The 25231-nt window shown below is 43.0% G+C and overlaps 1 protein-coding gene and 1 long non-coding RNA gene across 4 annotated transcripts in view; one reads left to right on the top strand and one right to left on the bottom strand.

Annotated features, from left to right (window-relative positions):
• Positions 1-1280: 1280 nt before the first annotated feature.
• On the top strand, positions 1281-2998 carry LOC118454582 (uncharacterized). The gene is made up of 3 exons (XR_004843794.2): positions 1281-1384; positions 2158-2322; positions 2396-2998. It is a non-coding gene; the product is annotated as an uncharacterized LOC118454582 (long non-coding RNA).
• A 509-nt stretch (positions 2999-3507) lies between these two features.
• pcdh2g6 (protocadherin 2 gamma 6) overlaps positions 3508-25231 on the bottom strand; it is a 32711-nt gene continuing 10987 nt past the window's right edge. The window contains exons 3-6 of one of the 3 annotated variants that reach the window (XM_087850039.1): positions 11605-11663; positions 10658-10711; positions 7743-7840; positions 3508-6231 (exon numbers count right to left, since the gene is read on the bottom strand). In XM_087850039.1, the coding sequence (XP_087706165.1) occupies positions 5951-6231; positions 7743-7840; positions 10658-10711; positions 11605-11663 (492 nt within the window). In that variant the 3' untranslated portion in view covers positions 3508-5950. Of the gene's footprint in view, positions 6232-7742; positions 7841-10657; positions 10712-11604; positions 11664-15724; positions 18440-25231 lie in introns of those variants that run through there. The other 2 variants (XM_035909920.2, XM_087850044.1) reach the window with 2 other exon arrangements.

Genomic DNA, 25231 nt, shown 5'->3' with positions numbered 1-25231 from the left:
TTATGTTGTCTGCGACCTTTGACTTGATGCAGTCCTCATATTTTCACTCTTCTCTTTCACTGGCTTACAAAGTAATTAACCCTGTGTCTGTAGCAGCCTAATGTCAGCCTTCTCTTTCCCTCAGTCTGTCTTTCCCTTCTCAATTCCTGTCTCCCCGCTGTCTCATTTCCATCCTCCCAGCTGAGAAAACAGGAGCGAGAACACTTGGCAAAGAAGATGAGGGGAGAGAGAGATGAGGAGAGAGGGGGCTTTTCAGATGAAGAGAAAAAGGGTTTGTGGCTTTGAAAGGGAGCATTGTATTCTTCCTCCACATTGCTACAGCTCCATCTCTGTGATTTAGTCGAGCCAGCAGCCAGCACATTACTGAGTCTCTTTAAATCAGGATAGTGTTAGCCTTAGCAACGTTCAGGCTCCAGCGCTCCAATGCTCTTTCTTAATGACCTCCCCTTCTTCTTTCTGCCTTAGAGCAGCAGATTCCCTGTTAACGCTGCCCTATGAACACATTCCTCTCTGCTGAAATAATAAATGAAAGCAGACTTTTGGAAAATTAGCAGGATATTTGTCTTTACAGAGATACAAAGATGATTTTTAAAGAGCAATGCAGCGTATGGATATGTGTGTGTTCATATGTGACGAATCATTTGGTGTTATCCGACGCTTTTGTTCGGGGGTTATTTTTAGAGCTGGCAGAGAGTGCCATCAGAAAACTAACTTTCCATTCCTTTCTGTCAATTAATCTTCTATAAGGAATGTTCATCCTAAAAACAGCAGTTTCTCTCTTTCTCTGGCTCTGCACTGCAAGATTCCTGCTTGATAAAAGTGGCGGTCAGTCAGTTCCTGCTGGATTTAGATTCTGCTTATGATGAGTGGTTGTTAATTTATACACACACACACACACACACACACATATATACATATACATACATACATACATACATACATATATATATAATTTCATGTCAGGGTTATTCCCGACAAAAGCCCAGATTAAGCTTTATCCTTTCAGTCTTCCAGTGTGCATATCCACAAAACAGACCTCTGTTCTCCAACATGTGGTGACCCTACATATGCAGAGACAGCTGCTGGAGTGAGAAAGGGGGGAGGTGGGGGGCAGGGAAGGAAGAAGAGAGGAAGCCAGTGAAGGAGGATGAGGGGGGGGGAGAACTCCTTCCTTTGATTTTACTACTGCGAGGTTAAAAAACACTAAACGGGCGCGGAAACTCACTTCCTGTCCCGCCACTAGCGACCCATTACGTCACATCCTGCTCTTTCTTCACATCGATTAAGTCTTCCTTGGCCTGAAATGAGATCCTTGTTTCCTTGCGCGGGAAGTTTCTGGCAGCCCCCACACTGACGAGGAAGAGAGGAACCTCCGTTTTCTTATGTAGGCGTGTGATGTGAATTATAGCTCAAATTACAATACATTTTAATTATTGTGGGTGCTCTTGGCTGTGTTTTGAATGTCTGGGTGTGTAAGTGTCTCTGTGGGCCGCCACATCTCTGCTTCCATGCGCATGTATCACACTGAGGATATGACGAAGCCTGGTCTTCTGGTTTGTGTCCAGGCTGTGTCACTAATGCTGTTATCGTACACAGGCTGCCCATTGTCAGGTTCTAGTCTGCGACTGCTATACATCACTGATTTGAAGGTTTTTTTGCCTGTTTGTCACACTATTGTGCATCTCTGTGTGTGTATAATCAGTAGGAATGTGCTCAATTAAGCGAGATGGGGTAGGGGACATAAAGGGGGCAGCAGAAGAACAATCTCCTCATTCTGTTGGGTCTCCCCTTGGGGAAATTTGTGACACATGGGGACAGTCAGGGCAGCAGGAGTCTGTATGAGTCACAGGATGACAAACATCAGCTGACAAAGAGACTATAAAGCTATTTTAAGTCCTACTTATATATGCATTATATACCCATACGAACAGCACCTCAGTTTCCTTTCATTGATAGAACCAGAATAGGCTCTAAAATGGAAGCTCATATTTTATTTCTCCAAATGGGGACAAACCCACAGTGCCTTATTACCTCTGACTCATCTCCTTGTGTCTGTGTGTGTGGGATATTCTCCAATCAGCTCTGCCATGTTCTCTACATATGGCTCAGTCGGTTGCCAGGTTTGACTAATTGCTGAATATGTTTATCTTTCCCAAGGTCATTCAGCTCAGCCAGGCCCTGAGCAGAGCCAATAATGGCCACTGGATATATCTGTAATGAAGATGTGTTGAACAGAGCAAAGCATCCAGCGCTAGGGCTGATGGTTACTGTGGCAACCATATAACTCAAGAAGAAAGTGGCAAGAGGAGACGGCCATTTTGGGTATGTGAATCTGCAGTGATTGATGGTGGAATGCTGTCGTGTGGAAAAACTGGATTGTTCTTTGTCATTTCAGGTATGATTAAATAGCTCCAGTAGCCGCTGGTCTTGCATAATCTTCAGGCAGTAACCTGGACTCTGAAAACCCACAACAGCAGGCATAACGACCTGATTCATGGCCGACACATCCTCTCTATCCCTCCAGTTTCTCAGTCCCTCCTTCCATCCCCCAACATCTGCAGCAGTGGGCTGCTCCTTTTGTTTTGCTTAGTGACGTCCCGTGGGCTATTTATAGGGACATGTGTTATTGTGTAAGATCTATTGAAATGCCCAAAGAGCATGTGCAGGCATGTTCCCTATGGTGGCCCCAACTTCTGCAAGAGGAAAGATAGAAAAGTGTGTCGCTCTAATATCAGTGAGTTGGAGAAGGAAACAGTTTATAGAATAAGCTCTATGATTATCTTACATTTGACCTCAGTACTATTTTACTTTCCACCATGCTTTAATTATAACGTCCAGACTTCAGTTTGAGATCTTGGTGATCAGTTTTAGAGCTCTGCATGGTCAAATGGCAGCTTACAATAGTGAACTCTTGCATACATATGTAACATGCAGGTCTTGTTGGTGGTTCCTCATACTACAGTGAAAACTAAAGGAAATATTACCATTATGTTTGAGATCAATGGACTCTATTGAAACTTTTAAAGAGCAGTTTAGTACTTATTTGTATAGGTGTACTAATTGTTTTTGTGAAGCATATCCTTATCTAGAAAGATGCTAAATAAATCAATTTTACTGACTTACTTAATATGCTGTGCTGTGCTTTTTCTTTGTAAACAAGGAATACTTTTTTGGCAGCTGTAGTTCTGAGTCCTATTGAAAAAGGATCAGAACTTATATCATCAATTTAACATGTTTTTGATTAAGCCATCCTAGTTCCTGTAAATTATTTGTAGCTTCATAGTTTGCTTTTTAAAGAAACCTGAAATTAAAGAAGACAAAAGGCTTCTGAGATTAATTAGTAGTGCTGCAGCCACAGGGTTAAAACTCCAAGAAGCATTTAAACTGTTTAGCGAGTGCCATTAATATTGTTAACAGTGTAATGATGCTCCGAGTTACCTCACTCAGTCTCTAGCCTGTGAGAGAAATGAGAAACAGCAGCGTTAACACAAACCACACGCATAAGTATTTTTAAAATGAATCTTTTTATTTGAAATGTCAGTGTTCAAGAGAAAATAAAACAGCAATATAAATATTAGCATAAAAATAAGAGAGTAACACAGGGGTATAGCGTGGGGTTTAAGCATTTGATAAGAAAGATAATACAGCAGGATAGAGTAGGATTAATTCAGCAGCGGACGGACTTACACATATATAATATTTATAATCATTTGTTCATATGGACAGAAAGAGAATGAGAGGCATTCTTTCACAAATGCACAAGATAAAATCACCGCAAAAGAACATTAAGAGGTTACAGAAGGATAGAAACTTTTCCATATTTTTTTTTCTTTTGTTTTGTATCTTTACAGGGTGATAAAAGATAGTAGAGGGAAAATAAACACAAAAATATGCGCAACACATACCACAAGTTAACTAGTCTACGTGTGTCACTTCTTTTACTTATCTAAAGTTATCTTTATCAGTTATTTACACTTAAGTGTTAGTTGGCTTCCATGGTGCTTAGTTACTACATTGCAACACAAACTGCTGAAGAACATCTCAATTTTTTTTTTATTATTGTTTTTTTTTTTTAACTGTGGTTTTCTTAAATTTTTTTTTCTTAAAAACAAAATGCAACACATTCCAGTAGTAAGCCACGCCTTGTGGAGAGGGACTTTTATTTTGAAAATGTTGGACATGGTCCCTACTATACAAACACCTGGCTCATACCATCGACAGGACTCGTGTTTATTTACAGTGGGGAAGAGCCTCACAGGACTAGCGAGTAGAGGGGGAGAGAGGTGAGGGGTGAAGAGGTTGAGGTTTCCCATTGGTGTCAATGGAAGAGAGAGATTTCAAAGGGCTTGTGAGTGGCATCTCCTCACCAACAGGGACAACTGCGCTTGGCTCTGTTGACCTCTACTACAGTCAGTGCATTTGAGAGAGTTTCTGGGGTGGGCAGGTCAACTGTGGTTCCTCTGTACATTCAGTGGGTAGAGCCAAGGATGTTTACCACCCCCTGATCGATACAATGGTGCCACCTCAGTCTGTTTACCTCTCACCATACCACTTCCACTCTCCCTAACCCACCCTGCAAGCTGCCTTTTTTTTTCTTCATGCTGTTGTACGTGTCCAGGAGTCTGACAGAAGGATAGACGGCAATGTAAAAACTTCATATCTTATACAAACACTTTCTCTATGCTATCGAATCGTTATCTCCCAAAGAAAAGACATGATACTGTGCCACATCAAGACGTTTCTTCAGCACTTGAGGATGGTGAAGGAAAATACTCCATCGAGGCCCTAAAGGCCCGCAAGGTGTCTAGAAACTCCTAAGCACTTAAGTTTACCACATCTACATGTTTCCCTAAAGACTGAAGTGATTACAACCCCTACATCATCTTAAGAATACTAACAGTGCATTTCTTTTTGTTTGGCTCTCAATATGGGGGTGGTGAATGAGGGAGGGACACGAGCTGAGTGTGAGGACGGGAGGGCAGGGGGGTGCGGGGCAGCAAGACATATCTGTGCCCATCTTGGAGGTGTTGCAGAAGAAGCCAGTCCCTGCTGCTGTACCACTGATATGGACAGCATGGCTCGTGACTCCACGACACAGCGCCGTGCTACCCCCACTCTTTGCCAGCCCTTCCTCCGGGTGCATGCTCAGGTCATAAAAATATCAGAAGATTAAAATCTTTTTTTTTTTTTTAAACTACGATTACAAAAGTAATTTTCATTTTGCGTCAAGTAAATGCTACATGTGCATTATATTGACCTGCGATTGGAGGGACGATAATAGATTCAAGATGTCCTCCTCCTCTGCTTTTGCAATGCATAGTTTGCAATTCTAAACTAGTATATGTGGTTTGAACCTTAATGAGCATGCAGAAGAGTTTGTAATACTTGTCAAACAACAGCCTTAAAGTCAAAGGACTTAACGCTTTAAGACCCAGCAATGCTGACCCTATTAGCAATCTAATGGATGGCAACTAACGTACTTTACAACAGCTGACTTTCCACTTCATGGAAAGTGCACGAAAAAAATCAAACGTGAAAGACATTAACATTTCATTTCTGAATACATCACTGCGTATAGTCTTGTCATCCCAGCAAGGTTGCTTACACTGAATCTCTTTGTCCAAGTTTTTGTTTTGTATTTTTGCCAAAAAAAAGAGAAAGAAATATGGGCGGGGGACAGTAACCCCCCACACCCAGCCAAATATATCTACCAACAACGGTTATGTGAACAATAATAGACCTTAAGCACAGCACAAGTTAGAAACACTAACAGCTTTCAACACATTCAGATTCTTTGAGGCATTCAAGACACTTTCAAAGAACTTTCAAAATCGCCCATGTGGTCACAAGTGATTTGCTGTCAATATTTAAGATATCTAATGGTGGGGTGTGGAGGGTTAATTTCTCATCAGATCAGGCCCAGGTTTATCATTCCTTCACCTATTCACATCTACTTCTTCTCCTTCTTGGTGGACTTCTTCTTCGAGGCTGGAGTCTGGGCGGCCTTGGGGGGCTCTGGTTGAGCTGAGGCCTGAGGAGGGGGCAGTGCCTGTTGGGTGGCCTGCTGGGCCGTGGCCTGCTGCTGCTGGGGGTTTGAGGTGAGGGTGGCCGTGCTGCCTGGGATGTAGACGTTCTGACGATAGTCTGGCACGTGCTGCAGGGTGAACTGGGGGCTGTAGCGGGTGCTCAAGCCCATAGTGCCGGGCCCGAGGGTGGCTGTAGCCTCACTCACTTCTAGGGGGAAGAGAGATAAAGTTGGGGGACAAGGGGTGAGGAGGGAAGAGGACAGAGGGATGAAACTTGTTAGAAAAGCATTTGGAAGAATATCTAGTATAAACAGAAGAGGTGAAATTAAATGGGACATAAAAGGAAATTAGAATACTTTGTACAGGAGATTAAAAGGAAATTCAGTCTGAACATCAGGTTTAGTTCAAACAAAAACATAAAAAGACTGTAAGTGAACCTAAAAAGTAAAGATATGAACAAGAAGAAATATTAACAAAAGAGTGAAGAGGATTTTCTTTTTTGTTCAACATGGTTGCTGAAAATGTCTTATTCCTCTGTTTGTCTGGCTTTCCTTTTCTTAAAATAAAATAAAAAAATCAGGCATGCCCTGTTTCTGTGAGTGCGCATGACGTAGCTGCTCAGCCCATAATTCTCCCACAGCCCCTGCATTGCAGAGCCAGGGAACAAACCCTCCCTCCCCCATTCTCTGGTTCATCTCAGCCTCCATAAACACACACATGCACATGACATTTGCAGTTCTAACTGTGCTGGAGCTAAAGTCATTAGAGAGAACACTTTTTTATTACCTTCTCCTCTGAAGTGGAGCGCTAATTAAATGAATTGTTCCTGCATTGTGTTTATCGGCACAGTGACATTAAGCACAAAGGAGAGATGACCTTCAGTATTTATCACACGCTCAGTTTGTTCCTTCCTCCCTGATGGCTCAAATTGTTCATTCTGTCTAACATGCAGGTTACCACCACATGACCATCTCGCCATTTCCCAGTGATGGAAAAAAAATGTCACACACCAGGGCCCAGTTCCCAGTGTCCAAGAAGGGGAGTGGGACGGATTGGTGGTGAAATAACACTGGAAGTGACGACTTGAATCTGTTTGCCAATAAACCTAGTCACATTCGTCTCTCCATCATCACCATCTTTGTATAATTTGTGTTTGCCTGACGCTACATTTGGTCTTGGTAATCCTGCTGTTTCCTGTGTACTTTTCTATGCGATGACAAAGCCTGAAGATGAGTCACTGTGTGAATTCAACTCAGTGCTGCCTAAGCAGTCACTGCAGGGACAGAAGGGACAGGACAGGAGGGGGAGGATGTGTGTTGTAACATATAGGAATCATATAGGCTTTAATGTTACATAAATGTACGAGTAGCCCTTATAGCTTACAGCTTATAGTAAAACATTAAACATGTGATAAGTGTGTACAGTGGAAACGTGCCTCACTGTTGTGTTATTATATTCAACAAATCAGCTTTACTACATCAAGAAAACTGTGGGTAGTATTACTAGGTTCACGTCCACTAAATGGAAACGCCAGCGTGGACAGACAGAGCTTTATCGATGACTGAGTCTGGCTTGTTGCTCTCCAACCAAACAGGAAGCTAAACAAACCACCACTTCCCACGCATCCCGATGAGAAGACGAGCAATAAATAGGCTTGGAAAAGAGATGGTGGAACTCATAGGAGGGACGAAAGAGGTGACGAGGTATAGGACCCACCGTTGGCTGCAGCCATCAGGGCTTGGAGCTGCTCAGCTTCAGTAGGGGGCTGGGGCCAGGGGCCAGTTCCCATGGCAACCTCAGGTCCTCCAGTTGCCCTGTGGAAAAAAAAAATCGGGAAAAAACACATGTAAATAAATTCTCCTCTACAGTGGATCTATGTGTGTTTAGCTTGACAGGATGATGTAAAGCAGAGCAGCTGATGGTGAAATACACAGCCTGAGGAGAATAATACGGGATGTATAGTACGCAAAACAGAGTGTGTCTCTCACACACACACACACACACTCACGCTTAAACAGATTATTGTAAAGGCATGTGCAAATGCTTCTGGACACACACATGGTAGCAAGTGTGTTCACACATTAATTGTACAGCGGTCACACACTCGCCTGTATGACCCTGAGCAACGCGCCGTCTAGTAAATCTGATTAAACGTATTTAATGATCCCACCTTTAAAGGAAATAGCTGTCTGCATAGTCGCACATGCAGCGCTCAGTGAGCGCTGAACATTTCCATCTGGACGGGCTTCATGTTCAAAGGCTGGTTTATTTAAAAGCTGTAATTTGCATGTGGGGGTAACAGCGGAGAAAGCAGACTTGTATGCTTTGAGGATGCTCACCTACTTATTTCTATTCCCATGCATGTAACACGGCAACACAAGCTCTGCAACTGAGAACTAGGTCACAATGTTTGAGTCTGTTCCCAAAGTGCTAATAAACCCCCAATTTTAGATTTTTAGTGTCAAAAAAACAACAGTGTGCTATCTTCATGCTACTGGTAAACTATCATAAAATATAGATAAATGTCATTTCACTTCATTAGAAGCCCTGCATGAGACTCGAACATCATTTAAAACCATTATAGCAGTAGTATGGCTAATTCATCACCAGCACTACATTAAAAAAAGTAACATTTAACTACTCTCAGCCATGTAAACAGTGGGTCAGAGTGTTGAAACAAAGGCTTTTTGACTGTATGGGCTAATAAAACCCCTCAGGACACTCAGTGGAGGCCATGGGTAAAAGATTCTGTTGGTATGTGCAGCTGGAAATGACAGTGACACAGTGAAACTGTGTGCTACTTTCCTAATACAAAGATTTTAGAAATAAAGGGGCAAGGCAAGACAGTCTGTACAGCGTTATAGCACACAGAAAACGTTTATAGTACTCAAGATGGTTAAACTTTTAAGTTGAACTTTTTATGCATGAAAGAACAGAGTTGTAGGCTCATCCTACAGCATAATATTAACCTCAAAGCAATAACCAGAGTCATAAAAAACTGTTTACAGTAATGCAAAGGATGCTATGGCCCCCACACAGCCATGAACACCAAATCGGTCTGGCCAGAAGAAAATGAGATAGCCAAGATGTTTGCACTTAGCAGGACTGGTGTTATTTTAAAGGGTGATTATGCCAAATGATTTTTTAATGTTTGCGTTCCTCTTTATGAAATGTAAATATATTTAAGGATTTGCAGCTTATCTAAAACTTCTGCACAATAGACAGTGTGTTAAATGCATAGGATGTAAACAAGAAAGCTCCTTTCTACTTAAAACCAACTAAAAAAGCAATCAGACAAATTGACCCAATCTGGGGAATAAAGAGAAAGTAAAAGACACGTTAAGAGAAAAAGTGAAAAAGGAGGCTTGGCTCTGTTTAAGCACAGGTTGCCAGACTGCACTGCCAAAACACTGAAGTGGTTTTCAGCTCAGTGCCAGAAAGAGACCGAGGAAGAGAAACATGTATGTCTTGTGCCAAGCAGCCAATGAGAAACAGACTGGATAGGAGCACCCTCGGTAAGGCCAGAAGCAGCCATTTTGTGCCCCTTCATGCTAAATTAGCATTATTTTTCTTATCATATCCTCTAGTTGAGTTAAGTGTTTCCTGTGGTCAGGATTATCACTTCCTGTGGGCTAAGTTGTACATTGTGGTCCAGAATGATGTCCTCAGTTGGCCAGTCTGGGCTATCATTCTCCTTCGGTTTCCTTACATGATATGTTTCATCTTAATAGATGCCTTTACTTGTCACTTTTCAGGGAAACTTCACGAAATTAAAGCCACAGTAGGAAAAGGTAAAAAATAAAAAATAAAAAAACCCTCCTGCAGCTCTTTGCTTCTTTTTAATCCCCTCCAACCAATGAAGCACAGAATCAGTGGTTAATGTTTTGATTTCACACAGAATTCAAATGCCACTCTATTTAACCATTTATTCCACTGTGTCTTACTTTTTTTCCTTTTTCCCTATCACAGGCTATATTTTATCATTTAAACCCATTCCTCTAGTCACATGGTGTACATGCTGACATCTATTATATCTGCATGTCAACCTCTAGTGCTTAAATCAGACTCCCGATTACTCCATCTAGGAACATCTCAACCTCTAACAGGCATTTTAAACTATCAGTCATGACACAGACGTTGTCATTGTCCTCTGGTTTATAAGTCACATGAAAAAGCTGCATGTGGTGGTGTTAAGCTACAACCATCACAGACATACATCAAAGGCAACACTGTATGGTAGGCAAATCTCAAAGGAGAGAAAAAGAAGAGCTCTCAGACTATAACGACTATATGTATAGCACACATACAAGGCATAGCAAATCTACAAAACACTGCACACAAACTGAAAAAACGTGTCACAATCCTTTCTACGCCACAGCAGGCATTGTGGCCTATGCACATCGATCAACAAATCCCATCAAACTTTCGGGGAGACTAACAGAAGCTATGGGTTAGGTACAGCTACACACAGCACAGCACTCAACTGCAGTGCACTAACTAAAAGATTTTAGTCACTCTCTGCCCTTATCAGCTGACCAAGTTCCTCTTTCACTGAACGGCGGCAAATGTGATCCCTGATCAGCTGCTGAGGACATAAAGTGACCATACAGGGCCTACGTCTAAATCGGTACCTTGTCCCATTCTTCGGCGTCCATCGTATGTGTGTACCGTACGGCATGTGGGGACTAAAAACACAACAAGTTATACACCCTGAAAAGAACTACTGTGTATTTGTATATGCTTTAGATCTTGTTTGGAAAATGCTGAGTCAGCCACATACTTTTCAAATACAGGATGTGAATGACATAGCTGTTGAGAAGTAAAATAAAACCCAGTGGTTTCTAAAAGTGCAGTAGCCTGTGTTTGCGCCTAACATTTTCCTGAAAACATTGCCTGTGTGTTTCAGGGACAAACCTCGACTCATAAGATCTGTTGCACAATCACAACTGCGTACACTACATGGGCAAATATCAGTGACAAAGCAATCAACACAGAATGTAAAGTAAACAACACAACTGACATTTAATAAGGCAAGTAACTGACGTCAAGAAAACGTGTTTTCAAGTGACGTGGCAGGAAAAAATGAAGAGAGCAATAAAGATAAATGCACTATCCCATCCCCCCCTCCCTGCTAGCTCTGGTCACTGTTCCTCATCAGCAGTACTGAGCGATGGCGCACAGGCTCAGGGAGCGCAGAGAGGAAAGGAACAGCAGGGGAGGGGGAGGGGGAGTGGAAGCTGCAGCAGCCATTTTAGAAAGCAGCCTGGAAACAGGCAGAGATGCTTTTCACAACCTTACTGAGCAGAATCATGCAATCAGCTGGAACAAGAAACTCATCACCACTGGAAGAAAATTTGAAGTCACATAAAAATGTTTGCTTGTGATGCCATCTGTATTTTAAAATCAGATGGCACACTGCAGGTAGCAAATTATTATGGTTACAGCGCTCACTACCATCCCCCCTTTTTAAAAAAAAACCCCTCAACCCTTTTACTCTTTTCCCCCTTGACAATCAATAACATGATCTAGATATTACTGCGTATTTCAGCTGAATCAATGTGTTACTCTGCTTACTCACCCGCTAGGTCCGGGTCGTTGTCCCTGTGTGAAGCGCCAGTCATTGTTGGGAGGCTTTTGCTGTGAAGAGAACAGAAGATGCAGTATGAAATATATGTTTCATCGCAACAACAGCAAGATGTTTCTAAGGCGCAGTTTAGTGTTTTTTATGCATTTGGTTTGTAGTTGAGATGTGTGCAATGACGATGTATGCCCGTGTGTATCATTTGTCTTTACAGTTTTTCACCGAGGCTCATCAAAGCATTACAGATGGCCACGAATAACTGTACCTTCAGGCATCCATGTTGTCCCAAACACTGTGGGGCATAAACTGAGCATGCACACATACACAAAAACTACAGGTCGGCTTAAAAAATAAGGAAAAAAGAAAACCCTCAAAACTAAAATCAAAAGACCGACATCATCTAAAAGAGAACGTGGTAATTTAAGTGGGCAATCGGCTTTGCACCAAAGCGGCCAGAAGCTGAACTGGACGTCCAAATCACTTGCATCTGAAAGGATTATTTCAGTGGATGACAATACACATAGAGATGTGTCTAAAATACTGAGCTTGCCAGCTCATGAGTGGAAAAATGAAGGCAACCCAAAACTATGACACTGACAAGACTTTTAGGAGACACACAGACAGACTGATTAGCTTCCCACACTGCTTCTTATAAAAATCTCCTTTAAAGAGTCAGAGGACAAAAGAAGTTGGATGCCAAAACTTAGAAGCAGTGATAAAAGCCTCTCCCATCTCTGTATGCTTCTGCTGTCTATTAATGTCTTCAACCCCTTTGCGGTTTTGTCCATCTCTACCTCACGGGCCGTGCCACCATGTCTCTCTCTAGCTCTTTCCCTCCCTCACTCTCTCTGACTCTCTTGTTGTGCAGTGATGCGGTGAATAGACCCGTGGCTCGGCTCCAGATTCTGCTGCCTAATCGACACAAGAGCTCCCTGGAGAGAGAGGCCAGCAGAATGATGTGCTGCATTATTAAAAGAGCTGTTCTACCCAAGGGAATGATGGAAAGAAGCAAGAGAGCAGAGAAAAGTGAAAGACAGCTACACGCAAGGAGCAGTATTGACTGAGAATCTGTTAGAATACAGGTAAATAAAGGAATAAAGGTTAGTGACCACACAGGACCAAACAGGGAAATACAGTTTGTTGGAAAAGCCTGAAGACAAAACAAGTGAATGTAACCGCAGGACCTGAAGACACTCCCAACAGAGTTGAGCGTGCATGATGAAAAAGTAATGGAAGCAGTAGCACAGTTGCTCAACGACCCCATAATGCATGTAGCGTTGAGTGAAAATGTCGGTGGATTCAGTTTCAGTGTTGTTTTCATGTTGAACACAAGTTAGCTCTCCAGAAGAGAAAAACAAGGTCCGTTACAGACAGGGTTGCTTGGTTATTCCTCGTAACAACTCGCAAGCTTTTTATTACAGTGTGAAATGTTTTTAATGGGTGAAGATGAGAGGGAGGGTGAAAAATGAACTCTCATCCTCCTTCACGGCAGAGCTCGGTCGATGGTTAAAGTCTAAAATTGGACACAGAGATGTGTATGCGTGGGCATGTAAATCTGTCTGAGTTGTAGGGACAAAAAAATATCAGCAGTGAGGGGAAGCAAACATCCACAGAGAGAGAGACCCAGCATTCCAGCTGCGTGAGTTGTTCTCACCACACACTTTCACAGACAAACACTGATCGTTTTCAAGGTCAAATCCCAATGCAGGCATGTGGAAAGAAGGATAACAGACTGTACTGGAATATCTTCCTGTATGCTTCCTTATGGAAAGCCGGGTGTAAGCAGACAGATAAAACTAGGCTATTTTATAAATCTCCAATGCTTATCGGCTTGAGTTTTTTTTTTAAAGTAAAACTGATGTGTGTTGCCAAGGTTTTAAATTAAGGTGGTTACAACAACAACAGTTTCTAGGTAAAACAAATCCCAACAGTAAAACCTATTACCGGCTTACAGACACAAAATCTAATTGACCTCATCTGCAATTATCTGAGGAGCTTTAGCTGTGCTTGTTTCTTTATGATTTCTTCTCTTTAATGAGTCGGTCACTAAAGAAATATGAATGAGGTTATTAAAAATTTACAAGCTGTTTTTCTTTTTTTTGAGAGCAAGCTAAACGTAAGCATGGCGAGAGAGAGAGAAGGTCAGACAGACTATCCAGACATTCTGCCAATGAATAGACAGATTACAGCTCTACGGGCCCGACTTCTCATCCCACAGAAAGACGATCATATTAGACCTGGAAGATTTAAAAATGGGTCAATCTACTTCCCTTACATCTCTGAGTTGAACCAAAGAGCTTTGAAGGATCTCCAGGTGAATTAGAACCTGGCTGGATTCCTTAGCTACCTCACAGTAATGTGCATAAAAGCTCAAAAATATAAAGAGAACTGGATTTGGGAACAGGAAGGTCGAAATCATGGTATTCAAATCTAAACTGCCGACTTCGATACTGTTTTAATTTGCACCGTCACAAGAAAGGATCACAATGAGTAGTGTTTGACTATGATATTCCTCTCCTTTAAACAAACATCATGACTCAACTAATCATAACCTCTGAGGACAGTTTTACTGAACCGCATGAACCAGTATGTCCCATGCACAGCTCTGTCATCCATAAAAAAAAGCATATTTACAAAAAACACTTGGCCTAACTTTGTGCCAACCCATATGAACTCACACAAGCTTAAAGACTGAAATACTAAACGGTAACATTCAGATCTTGATGCAAATGACAAACAAAAAAAAAGGGAAAAGGTGGGTTATGACTTTGCAGTGAGTCAAAATGCTTCACATCCTTTAATATACTGTCATTTTAACCCAAGTCTTATGTGAAAGCACATTATTGAAGAGAGTTTGCCAAGAGAGCACACTGCAAATGAATAAAGGATACAAAGAGGGGCAGTGGGAAGGATTAAGGCCCCAGGGCCCTGCTAAAATTACACACTACTGGAGGGCTCCTCCTGCCTGATGCTTTTTACACACAATCTCATGCATGCAGGCACGCAAACACCCGTAGTGGTACTCTAAAGCTTTATAGCCTGTGCCGTCTGTCACTGTGCCACACATGCATAAAGCCATCCTTCCTTTCCAGTTATCAGTCCCTCTATCTCTTTTGCTTTGCTGTCCTTGTTGCACACGTGTCACTAGAGTAGAGAGACAGATGGTACGCTGCTGACCTCAGGGACAACCTAATTCTGTGCAGAGTCTTTATAAAACAGAGTTGGTGGAAATATGAGGGTTTTTAAAAAAATATTAAATAGAGTCAAGGGTAAAAATCATTATCAAAATAACAGAGCAGCCTCACATAGATGTGAAATGCCAGATGAGGAATACTGAGGATAAATTGATTAAAGATGAAAAACAAAACGTTCTATTTTTTTTCTACTGAATTCCCCACTGATCACTAAGAGCGACCTCATGTGATGCTGAGTCATGGAACCAATCATCAAAGGTTCAGAGGACAACAGGAAGTCAGGGTTCAGGCCACTGACCCCACGAATTCCTGTTTTTCAGCTACTGCTTTATTCTTTGGCTCTCTCCCTCCACCCATCTTACCATTTTCTTTCCTGGCTCTTTTCCTCCGTCACCCCCATCTCTCCCTCTGTCATCCTGTTCCCCTCTATCTTCCAGCCATTTCACTGAGCCAACTCTGCAGTACCCATCTTCATCTGGTTGTCTCCTCCCCTCCATCTGTTAACAGCACTTATGTTTTACCCCTTTCCCCCTGTTTTGCTATTCCAGCTAGCTTCTTTTCCCTTTATAACTGCAGCTTTCTTCTTCATAGATAGCAGCATTCTCTGTCACTTAAAATGCTTCAAGCCAGAGATAGTAACCACATTTGCCCTTGGGTTAGATTAAATATTAAGATGTTTTTTCACTCTTCACAAAACTATCTAACCAAACAATAACACTCTCAGAGCCCTGTCACCATGTAGAGAGAGACTGGTCCTCTGGGTAAAACAAAACAAATGGAGTAAAAGATAAAATACAGCAAGTCACTGGGGATGTTTTCAGTGTATAACAAAACAGAGACGTGTTTTGGGATGTTTATGCATTTCCACAAGTCTAATGTTAATAGTAAAAAGTATATGCTCACTCTCCCACTTAATCTCTCACCTCACTGGCTGAGTTCATAAGGTACTTCTTGCTGAGCGTCATGTTGAGTGTGTTGTTGTGACTCAGCATGGGTGATTTCATAAATACAAAGTCACTTCGGCTAGATATAGTGGAGTAGCAGGGCCTATAGGTCCGTGTATGTGGCTCTTGGGGACCTCCCACAACCTCCATATATCGTATGGGTCCATCAGTATTGAGCTGCAGGTGGAGGTCCTTGCTAGGCCTCTGATGGTAGCGGCTGGACCTGTGGTGACCATAGCAGCAGCATTCAGAGCCTCCCAGCCCTGGGCCACGGTGTCTCAGGCAGCGCACCATGAGAACAACAAATGTGATAAAGGACACCGCTGACACACAGGCTAGAGAGATGATAAGGTACAAAGTGATATCTGGCATCCCATTGCGTTGGTAGAAAGGTATGTGGTGAGGAATAATCGGAGCATCGTTGGCTGGTGCCTTCTCATCCACAGTTATTGTAACGTTCACAGAAGTGGACTTGGGTGGGTCGCCATTATCCTGAATGATGACCACAATGTCATAAGTTGAACCACTTTCCTCCTCATCCCACTTTCGAGCTGTGCGGAGGTCCCCAGTGTGTGCCCCAATACGGAACATACCAGCATTTGGTCCAGGAGCAATTGAGTAAAACAACCAAGCATTGTGCCCACTGTCTGCATCCACTGCGACCAGTTTATTTATAAGGTGCCCTGGACTGGCAGATGGGGCCACAGTGAACTCTAATCTTTTATCTTTTGAGTAGGAGGGGTGTACAATCACTGGTGCATTGTCATTCACATCCACAACAAACACGTGCACAGTGACGTTGGATGTCCGTGGGGGCACTCCAGCATCCTCAGCCTGCACCTCAATACGGAAAGCTTTAAGCTGTTCATGATCCAGAGAGCGCATGCTGTAGATGTGACCGCTCTTCGGGTTGATGTAGACATAAGAAGATATGGGTGAGCCCTGCACCATGCTTGTAAGGATTGAATAAGAGACCTGTGCATTTTCACCAAGGTCTGGGTCAGTGGCAGAAACGACAGCGATGGGGGAACTGGGAGCGTTGTTTTCTGAGATGTCCACAGAGTATGAAGGCTGAGAGAAGGTGGGGGCATTGTCATTTACATCAGACACCTTCACCACAAAGTTGATTTGTGATGAAAGGGGAGGGGAACCAGCATCAGTGGCCTTGATGATAACTGAGTACTCTGGGACAGTCTCACGGTCCAGGTTGCCAGCTGTGACCAGGCGGTAACTCATGTCAAAAGTTGACATGAGTTTGAATGGTAAACCTGGCGTGATAGTCAGCTTAACATTTCCATTCAGACCAGGGTCTGGGTCCCGTGTGTTTATGAACGCTATAGCGGTCCCCGGTGCTGAGTCCTCTCTGATAGACTCAGTCAGTGACACCAGTTTCACCTCTGGTGCATTGTCATTCACGTCAGTGATGGTCACAATGACGTTACAGGAGCCCTCCATAGCGGGAGAGCCACCATCTCTGGCCTGCACTGTTATGTGATATGCATTCATCTCCTCATAATCCACAACACCCTTTACACGGATTTCCCCGCTTTTAGAATCCACAGTGAATAGATTGAGAACGTGCTGTGGTGTGTATTTACTAAAAAGATACGATATGTCCCCGTTGCTACCCGAATCGGCGTCTGTGGCGTTTACTTTCGTTACTAAAGTGCCCAGTGCAGCATTTTCTAATAGTGTAACTTTCTTTACAGGTTCGTCAAAGACGGGCGCATTGTCATTTACGTCCAGAATGTCAATGAGCAGAAGTGTTGAGCCAGATTTCTCTGGCTGACCCCCATCCACAGCAGTGAGCAGCAGGCGAAACGAGGCCTGCCTCTCTCTGTCCAAAGCTTTATCCACCACTAGCTCTGGAAACTTGCGGCCGTCACTTTTAGTTTCCACATTCAAAGTAAAGAAGTCATTTGATGCGAGATGATACGTGCGTAACGAGTTGGTACCCACGTCAGGGTCGTGCGCGCTCTCCAAACGAAATTGTGTGCCAGGTGCGGCCGCCTCAGAAATCTCCAAAGAAATGTTAGTGGTTGAAAACTGCGGCGCATTGTCATTCACATCCAGAACGTTCACCACGACGCGATGGATCTCTAAAGGATCATCCATAAGTATTTGAAGGTGTAGTGAACACGCTGAACTTAAATCGCACAGATTCTCTCTGTCAATTTTTTGTTTAATAATCAAATCGCCGGTCGTCTGCTTCACCTCAAAGTACTGCACTGATGATTCGGAGACCACCCGCAGCCTCCTCTGAACAATCCGCTGAGCAGTGAGAGTCAAGTCTTTAGCGATATTCCCCACGACAGAGCCTGGATTTAGTTCCTCCGATACGGAATAGCTGAGCTGAGCGGACGCACAGGAGACCCATGCTAGATAAAAGTAAACCCTCCACAGCCTCCCTCCTCCCGAGTACTTTGTCTGCGCGGAGTCCATTGTACTGCGCTCCGAGGATCAGGGAACGGCAACGTTTCTAACTTCTTTCACTGTAGCGTATCCATGATAGAATTAAAACGCGACGTCCACACTCCTAAACATTTCCATTTTAGAAAAAGGGCGATGGGATGTTTTGATGTGACCATGACGGCCGTCTTTAAAGAAAAAATAAAAAATAAACGAGAGCGAAAAGTTTTTTTCTGCCTCCACTCTCTGCTTGTGTCTCCTCCGCCTGATTCCCCTCATGGGCGGAGAGAGGCAAATCAGGCCTTCCCTCTCATTGGAAGACAGGGTTGGATCAGTGTTGTCATCTCTCTCTCACACACGCACCGAAAACTTTTTAGTGACTTCACTTCCACATACGAGTATCAACTCGAAAAAACATTGGTTTCATAAGTTTGAGATTACACCGAAAGACAACACAGCACGCCAAGAGTCTGTTAAAACGTATAACGGAGATCGAAGTCACAAATGCAAAGGATAAGTCATCTTTATATAGAAAAATCCCCCCACGTGGTTTTCTTAGAGAGTTCTCATTGTCAAAACAGTGGCGTATCAGCCTTATGTCATTTAACGCAATGCTGTTTGCGCCCGCATGGGGGCGTGGTTTCCAAACCGGATTTTCCCAAAACAATGCAGTTTATCAGAAGAAGATCAAAGGTTAAAAACAGGCTTCATTGTAAAGCTCAGTAATTCTAGACAAATAAAAAACAAATCAAATAAATACACATTTTTTAAAACTATAAAACGACACACGGCAGGCATTTTGAAGATCCTGGCAATTTGAATTAGAGAGGATTTCTATATTTGATACGCCTCATTAACATAAAGACCGAAAACTAAGAACTGATTATACTTATTGAAAACGCTGAAAAACATATATCAAGAGTGAATTAAAAATAATTGTTGCAACTGAATTGTAAGTTTGTCTTAATTCTATGAAAACTAGTGTCTTTTTAAAGTAAGAAAAAACATGAAACTGATAACATTTTTTGGGGAAAAAAAGATATGCAATAATAAATTGAAACCAATAGTAGTGGTAAAATTTTTCTTTTACCATTATAGTAGTACCACACAAACACACACGCAGTGCATGGTAGAGAGAGTGAAAGCGATTATGTATATTATCACTTAATTAAATATATACCCGGATTTGTTACAGTTACTACATTCCATAGTGATAATCAAACAAGAAAGTGTAGAAACAAAAAACTGCGAGCAGGAGAACTTGTTGCACTACACTCATTGCTAGACATAATCAAGCAAGGAACTGCAAAATGAAAATCAGGATTAAAAAAAAATCAGGATACGTTAATTTTAAATTCAGGGTAAGGGATATAATTTTACTGAGTTCCCTTCGGATTTTGTTCTCACCTGCTGGCTCTCAAAGGTCCAGGTGCTGTCGGGTAAAGAAGCATCCAGAACACTGATCACCTCCTTAAAGTCTGTGGTGCTGCTGGGTTTAATCAGAGTGAAATCGCTGTACTCTGACATTGGAGACATACAGGACCTGAAGGACTGACTCTGAGACAGCATGTCTCCTCCCAGGACCTCCACGTACTTTATAGGTCCATCAGTGTTGAGCTGAATCTGCAGGTTTCTGTTGGGGTTCTTGTAATCATCAGAGTCGGTCCGTCTCATGCAGCACGTGCTGCTGCTCCTGCTGTTCCTGATGCATTTAACCGTTAAGATGAGGAAAGTGACCAGAGACAGTACGGACACCGAGGCCAGAGAGAGAATCAAATAAAGGGTGATTCTCCCAGTTTTCTTGCTGGGCTCGGCCGCTTTATGTCGGAGGTCTGAGATGGGCTCATGGAGGCCGTCCTCCAGGATGATGGTCACCGTGACTGTGGAGGACTGGATCGGTTCCCCGTCGTCCTTGATCTCTATAAGCAGCCTCTGAGAGGAGTCGTCCTGCTCGGACACAGCGCGTTTAGTCCTCACCTCCCCTGTGTACAGATTGACAGTGAAGAGAGAGGCGTCTGTGGCCTCCACCAGTCTGTAGGAGATCCAGGCGTTATGGCCCGAGTCAGCGTCCACGGCCGTCACCTTGGTAACCAGGTGACCCGCTTTCGCGGAGCGAGGCATCCGCTGATGAGAGAGGGAGCCCATGGCAGCGGAGGAGGGGTAAATAACAGCGGGGGCATTGTCGTTCTGGTCCAGGATAAAAACATGGACAGTGGCGTTGCTGCTGAGAGACGGAGAGCCCTGATCCTTTGCCTGGACCTGAATCTGAAACACCTTCAGTTTCTCATAGTCAAACGAGTGCATGCTGTAGATGCTGCCGTTATCTGAGTTAATGTAAACATACGATGAGACAGAAACGTCCTGCACTTTAGAATCCAGTATAGAGTAAGAGACCTTTGCGTTTTCACCAAAATCCAGGTCAGATGCTGATACTGAGTACAGGATAGAACCTGGTACTCCATTCTCTTTTAAATAGACATTATAATTTCGTTGAGTGAATACAGGAGGGTTATCATTCACATCAGTGATAATAACAGGTATATTTTTTTTACTGATCAAGGCAGGAGAGCCAGAATCAGTGGCTGTGATTTCAATATTATATTCTGAAAATCGTTCTCTGTCTAAAGTCCCACTGGTAACCAGCGCATAATTATTAGAAAACGAAGGTTTCAAAGCAAAGGGAGGGCCCTTGGTAATTTGCAACGTTACTTTACCGTTATCAGCAGAGTCAAGGTCCCGCGCACTGATCAAAGCCACAACTGTCCCACTTGGTGCGTCTTCACGCAATGGCTTGGGCTGAGAAGTGAAAACTATTTCGGGAACATTATCATTGAAATCAGTAATATCAACCTGCACGCGACAGTGACCCTCCATCTGAGGACTACCTTTATCTTTTGCAGTCACATCAATATCATATGACTTGGCAGTTTCATAATCTAACTCCCCTTTCAGAATGATTTCACCGGTTGTAGGGTTAATATCAAAGATCGACAACACCGAGTCTGGCGTCCGAGACCCAAACGAGAATGTTATTTCGCCATTTAAACCTTCATCTGCATCTGACGCTTTGGGCTGAATAACAACAGTTCCTTGTACACTTTTTTCACCCAGGGACACTTTATAAAGATTCTTTTCAAAAACCGGAATATTGTCATTATTGTCAAGAACGCTTATGGTTATTTGTGTGGTTCCGGATCTTACTGGATTCCCCCCATCTAATGCTGTTAGTAATATTTTGTGGACTGATTTTTTCTCTCGATCTAGAGGCTTTTCTAATACAAGTTCCGGGACGGTCTTCCCACCCTCGATTTCTTTTATTCTAAGGGAACAACATTCATTTTTACTGAGAGTGTATGATTTAAGGGAATTGCTTCCAACGTCTGGGTCAGATGCGCTCTCCAAAGGAAAGCGTAGTCCCACTGCTGCTGACTCGGCTATGTTCAAAGACAAATCATTTGAAAGAAAACGTGGAGAGTTGTCATTAATATCTCGTATTTCCACCTCAATTCGATGTAACTGTAACGGATCTTCAATGACCACCTGCAAAGGCAACACACAGCTGGCGCTTTGTCCACATAAAGCCTCTCTGTCTATTCTGTCATTCACCACGAGCTCGCCCTTCCCCGCATCCACGCTCAAATACTGCTCTCCAGCCTCAGATGCAACGCGCAATTTACGGTCATAAATGTCCGAAAGTCCCAAACCCAGATCTTTGGCAAGATTTCCTACCACAGAGCCCTGTTTTAGCTCCTCTTGGATGCTGTAACGAGTCTGTGCGTTTACTGTAGTCCACAAGAGGAAGAAATGATGCCACCAAAGCGCCTGCCATCTCCAGTCTCGATATTCCTTTCTCTTTGTCATCCCTGATTTAACAAAAAACACAATATCCACAAAGAACGGAGCCCATAAAGCAAAAATCCGTATTCCAAAAGCGCGACATATCCCATTGGAATAATACGTTTTTATAGCTAAAGATAGGATTAAGGTTTAACCTTATACTCCAAGTGTATGAACCATTTGCCTGCTCTCTATCCTCTCTGAGCATTGTGATGGCTGAAGCTGCATGGGGGAGAGAGTAGATCTCTTTGTACAGTTCTAAATGCTATTGGTGCACAGCATCCATCGCTGACATCCAATGAGAAGGCAACGGTGCAGCATCGTTAAAGACACAATAAGGCTTTTGCACTGCCTTGATAAAAGGTTTGAAAACACCCGAAACTCCTTATATCATCACAGTATTTTCATCATAGAACATATTAGTCACAACATTCGATTTATTGAGACAAATTTAGGATGTCTGTGGGAAGATAAATAATTCTGGAAAATGTAAAACAAAACAAAGATAAAACATCTACTAACAGATAAATATGTTATATAAATGTTTAGATATTGTTATTTGTTACCGTCTTGAGGAAATGTCAATTTTTTTTTATTTCAAAATCGATTAGCGTGACCCATGTGGGAGTCGCTGTCCACTTGAGTGGTGCTGAAACGGTCAACTCGAAAACCTGCACACTATCAGACACACAGTGGTGAATGATAAAACCAGCCGAGGACCACAACTTATGGAAATAACTTAAAAGTTAAGTGATCGGATATTTAAAAATAAATGTAGATTTAGTGCTTTAACTTAAATACATAACAAGCTATTTATAATTGGAGTCGATTTTGAGTTCTCGTTATGATTTCACACAAAAAAGCAATAATTTTAATTCTGCTGGAGCACAATCAGTGATATTTGAAATTTAGTTTTATTTGTCACATCTTTTAATACTCTATGCTCACCTGCTGGCTCTCAAAGGTCCAGGTGCTGTCGGGTAAAGACGCATCCAGAACACTGATCACTTCCTTAAAGTCTGTGGTGCTGCTGGGTTTGATCAGAGTGAAATCGCTGTACTCTGACATTGGAGACATACAGGACCTGAAGGACTGACTCTGAGACAGCATGTCTCCTCCCAGGACCTCCACGTATTTTATAGGTCCATCAGTGTTGAGCTGAATTTGCAGGTTTCTGTTGGGGTTCTTGTAATCATCAGAGTCGGTCCGTCTCATGCAGCACGTGCTGCTGCTCCTGCTGTTCCTGATGCATTTAACTGTTAAGATGAGGAAAGTGACCAGAGACAGCACGGACACCGAGGCCAGAGAGAGAATCAAATAAAGGGTGATTCTCCCAGTTTTCTTGCTGGGCTCGGCCGCTTTATGTCGGAGGTCTGAGATGGGCTCATGGAGGCCGTCCTCCAGTATGATGGACACCGTGACTGTGGAGGACTGGATCGGTTCCCCGTCGTCCTTGATCTCTATAAGCAGCCTCTGAGAGGAGTCGTCCTGCTCGGACACAGCGCGTTTAGTCCTCACCTCCCCTGTGTACAGATTGACAGTGAAGAGAGAGGCGTCTGTGGCCTCCGCCAGTCTGTAGGAGATCCAGGCGTTATGGCCCGAGTCAGCGTCCACGGCCGTCACCTTGGTAACCAGGTGACCCGCTTTCGCGGAGCGAGGCATCCTCTGATGAGAGAGGGAGCCCATGGCAGCGGAGGAGGGGTAAATAACCGCGGGGGCATTGTCGTTCTGGTCCAGGATAAAAACATGGACAGTGGCGTTGCTGCTGAGAGACGGAGAGCCCTGATCCTTTGCCTGGACCTGAATCTGAAACACCTTCAGTTTCTCATAGTCAAACGAGTGCATGCTGTAGATGCTGCCGTTATCTGAGTTAATGTAAACATACGATGAGACAGAAACGTCCTGCACTTTAGAGTCCAGTATAGAGTAAGAGACCTTTGCGTTTTCGCCGAAATCCAGGTCAGATGCTGATACTGAGAACAGGATAGAACCTGGTACTCCATTCTCTTTTAAATACACATTATAAGAGGGCTGTGAGAACACAGGGGGGTTGTCGTTTACATCAGTGATAGTGACATTAATAGTCTTCTTAGATGATAGAGAGGGTGAGCCTGAGTCAGTGGCTGTAATCTCGATATTATACTCCGAGAATGTCTCCCGGTCTAAATTACGTCCAGTAACGAGTGCGTAATTGTTAGAAAAAGAGGGTTTCAGTTTAAAAGGAGAGCCCTTTGGGAGCCCTAATGTCACTTTACCATTGTCACCGGAGTCAAGGTCTCGAGCTGTAAGCAGAGCCACTACTGTACCACTTGGTGCATCTTCTGGTACTGGGCTCGGTTTTGAAGTCAGAACAATTTCTGGAGCGTTATCATTTATATCTATTACCTCTACCTGTACGCGACAGTGACCTTCCATTTCAGGAATTCCTTTATCTTTTGCACTAATATCTAACTCGTGAGTTGCAAAGTTTTCATAATCTAATTTTCCTTTAAGGAAAATTTCTCCTGTTGCAGAGTTGATCTGAAAAATAGAGCGCAACATCTCTGGTGTATGGTCAGCAAATGAATATTCAATTTCTCCATTCACACCCTCGTCTTGGTCAGTTGCTTCTACCTTTGCGAGCATTAAGCCACTTTGACTGCTTTCAGGCACCGTAATTTTATATAACGTTTTTTTGAAAACAGGAACATTGTCATTATTGTCTAGAACGGTCACTGTGATCTTTGATGTTCCCGTTTTGACAGGATTCCCTCCGTCTAATGCTGTTAACAGTAATTGATGAATACCTTGTTTTTCTCTGTCAAGCGTTTTTTCCAGTACAAGCTCCGGTACTTTTCTGCCATTTGCAAGTTCTTTAATTTTTAAACTAAAGCATTCGTCTTTGCTAAGACTGTATGATTTTAGGGAATTAATACCCACATCGAGGTCTTGTGCTGTCTCCAAAGGGTAGCGCGCACCCACCGCTGTCAACTCCGCAATTTTCAAATGTTTTTCTTTGCTAAGGAATTTCGGTGCATTGTCATTGACGTCTCTAATTTCCACTTCTATACGATATAGATGTAGTGGATTCTCTATTACTACTTGAAGAGGCAACACACAGCTGGCGCTTTGTCCACATAAAGCCTCTCTGTCTATTCTGTCATTCACCACCAGCTCGCCCTTCCCCGTATCCACGCTGAAATACTGCTTACCAGCCTCAGAAGCGACGCGGAGCTTACGGTCAAAAATGTCTGACAGTCC

The sequence above is a fragment of the Neolamprologus brichardi genome, chromosome 2 (genome assembly GCF_056152115.1).
Source record: "Neolamprologus brichardi isolate AB-2024 chromosome 2, ASM5615211v1, whole genome shotgun sequence".
NCBI lineage: Eukaryota > Metazoa > Chordata > Actinopteri > Cichliformes > Cichlidae > Neolamprologus > Neolamprologus brichardi.
The sequence above is the reverse complement of the archived record's forward strand: the minus strand, read 5'-3'. Positions and strand labels throughout refer to the sequence as shown.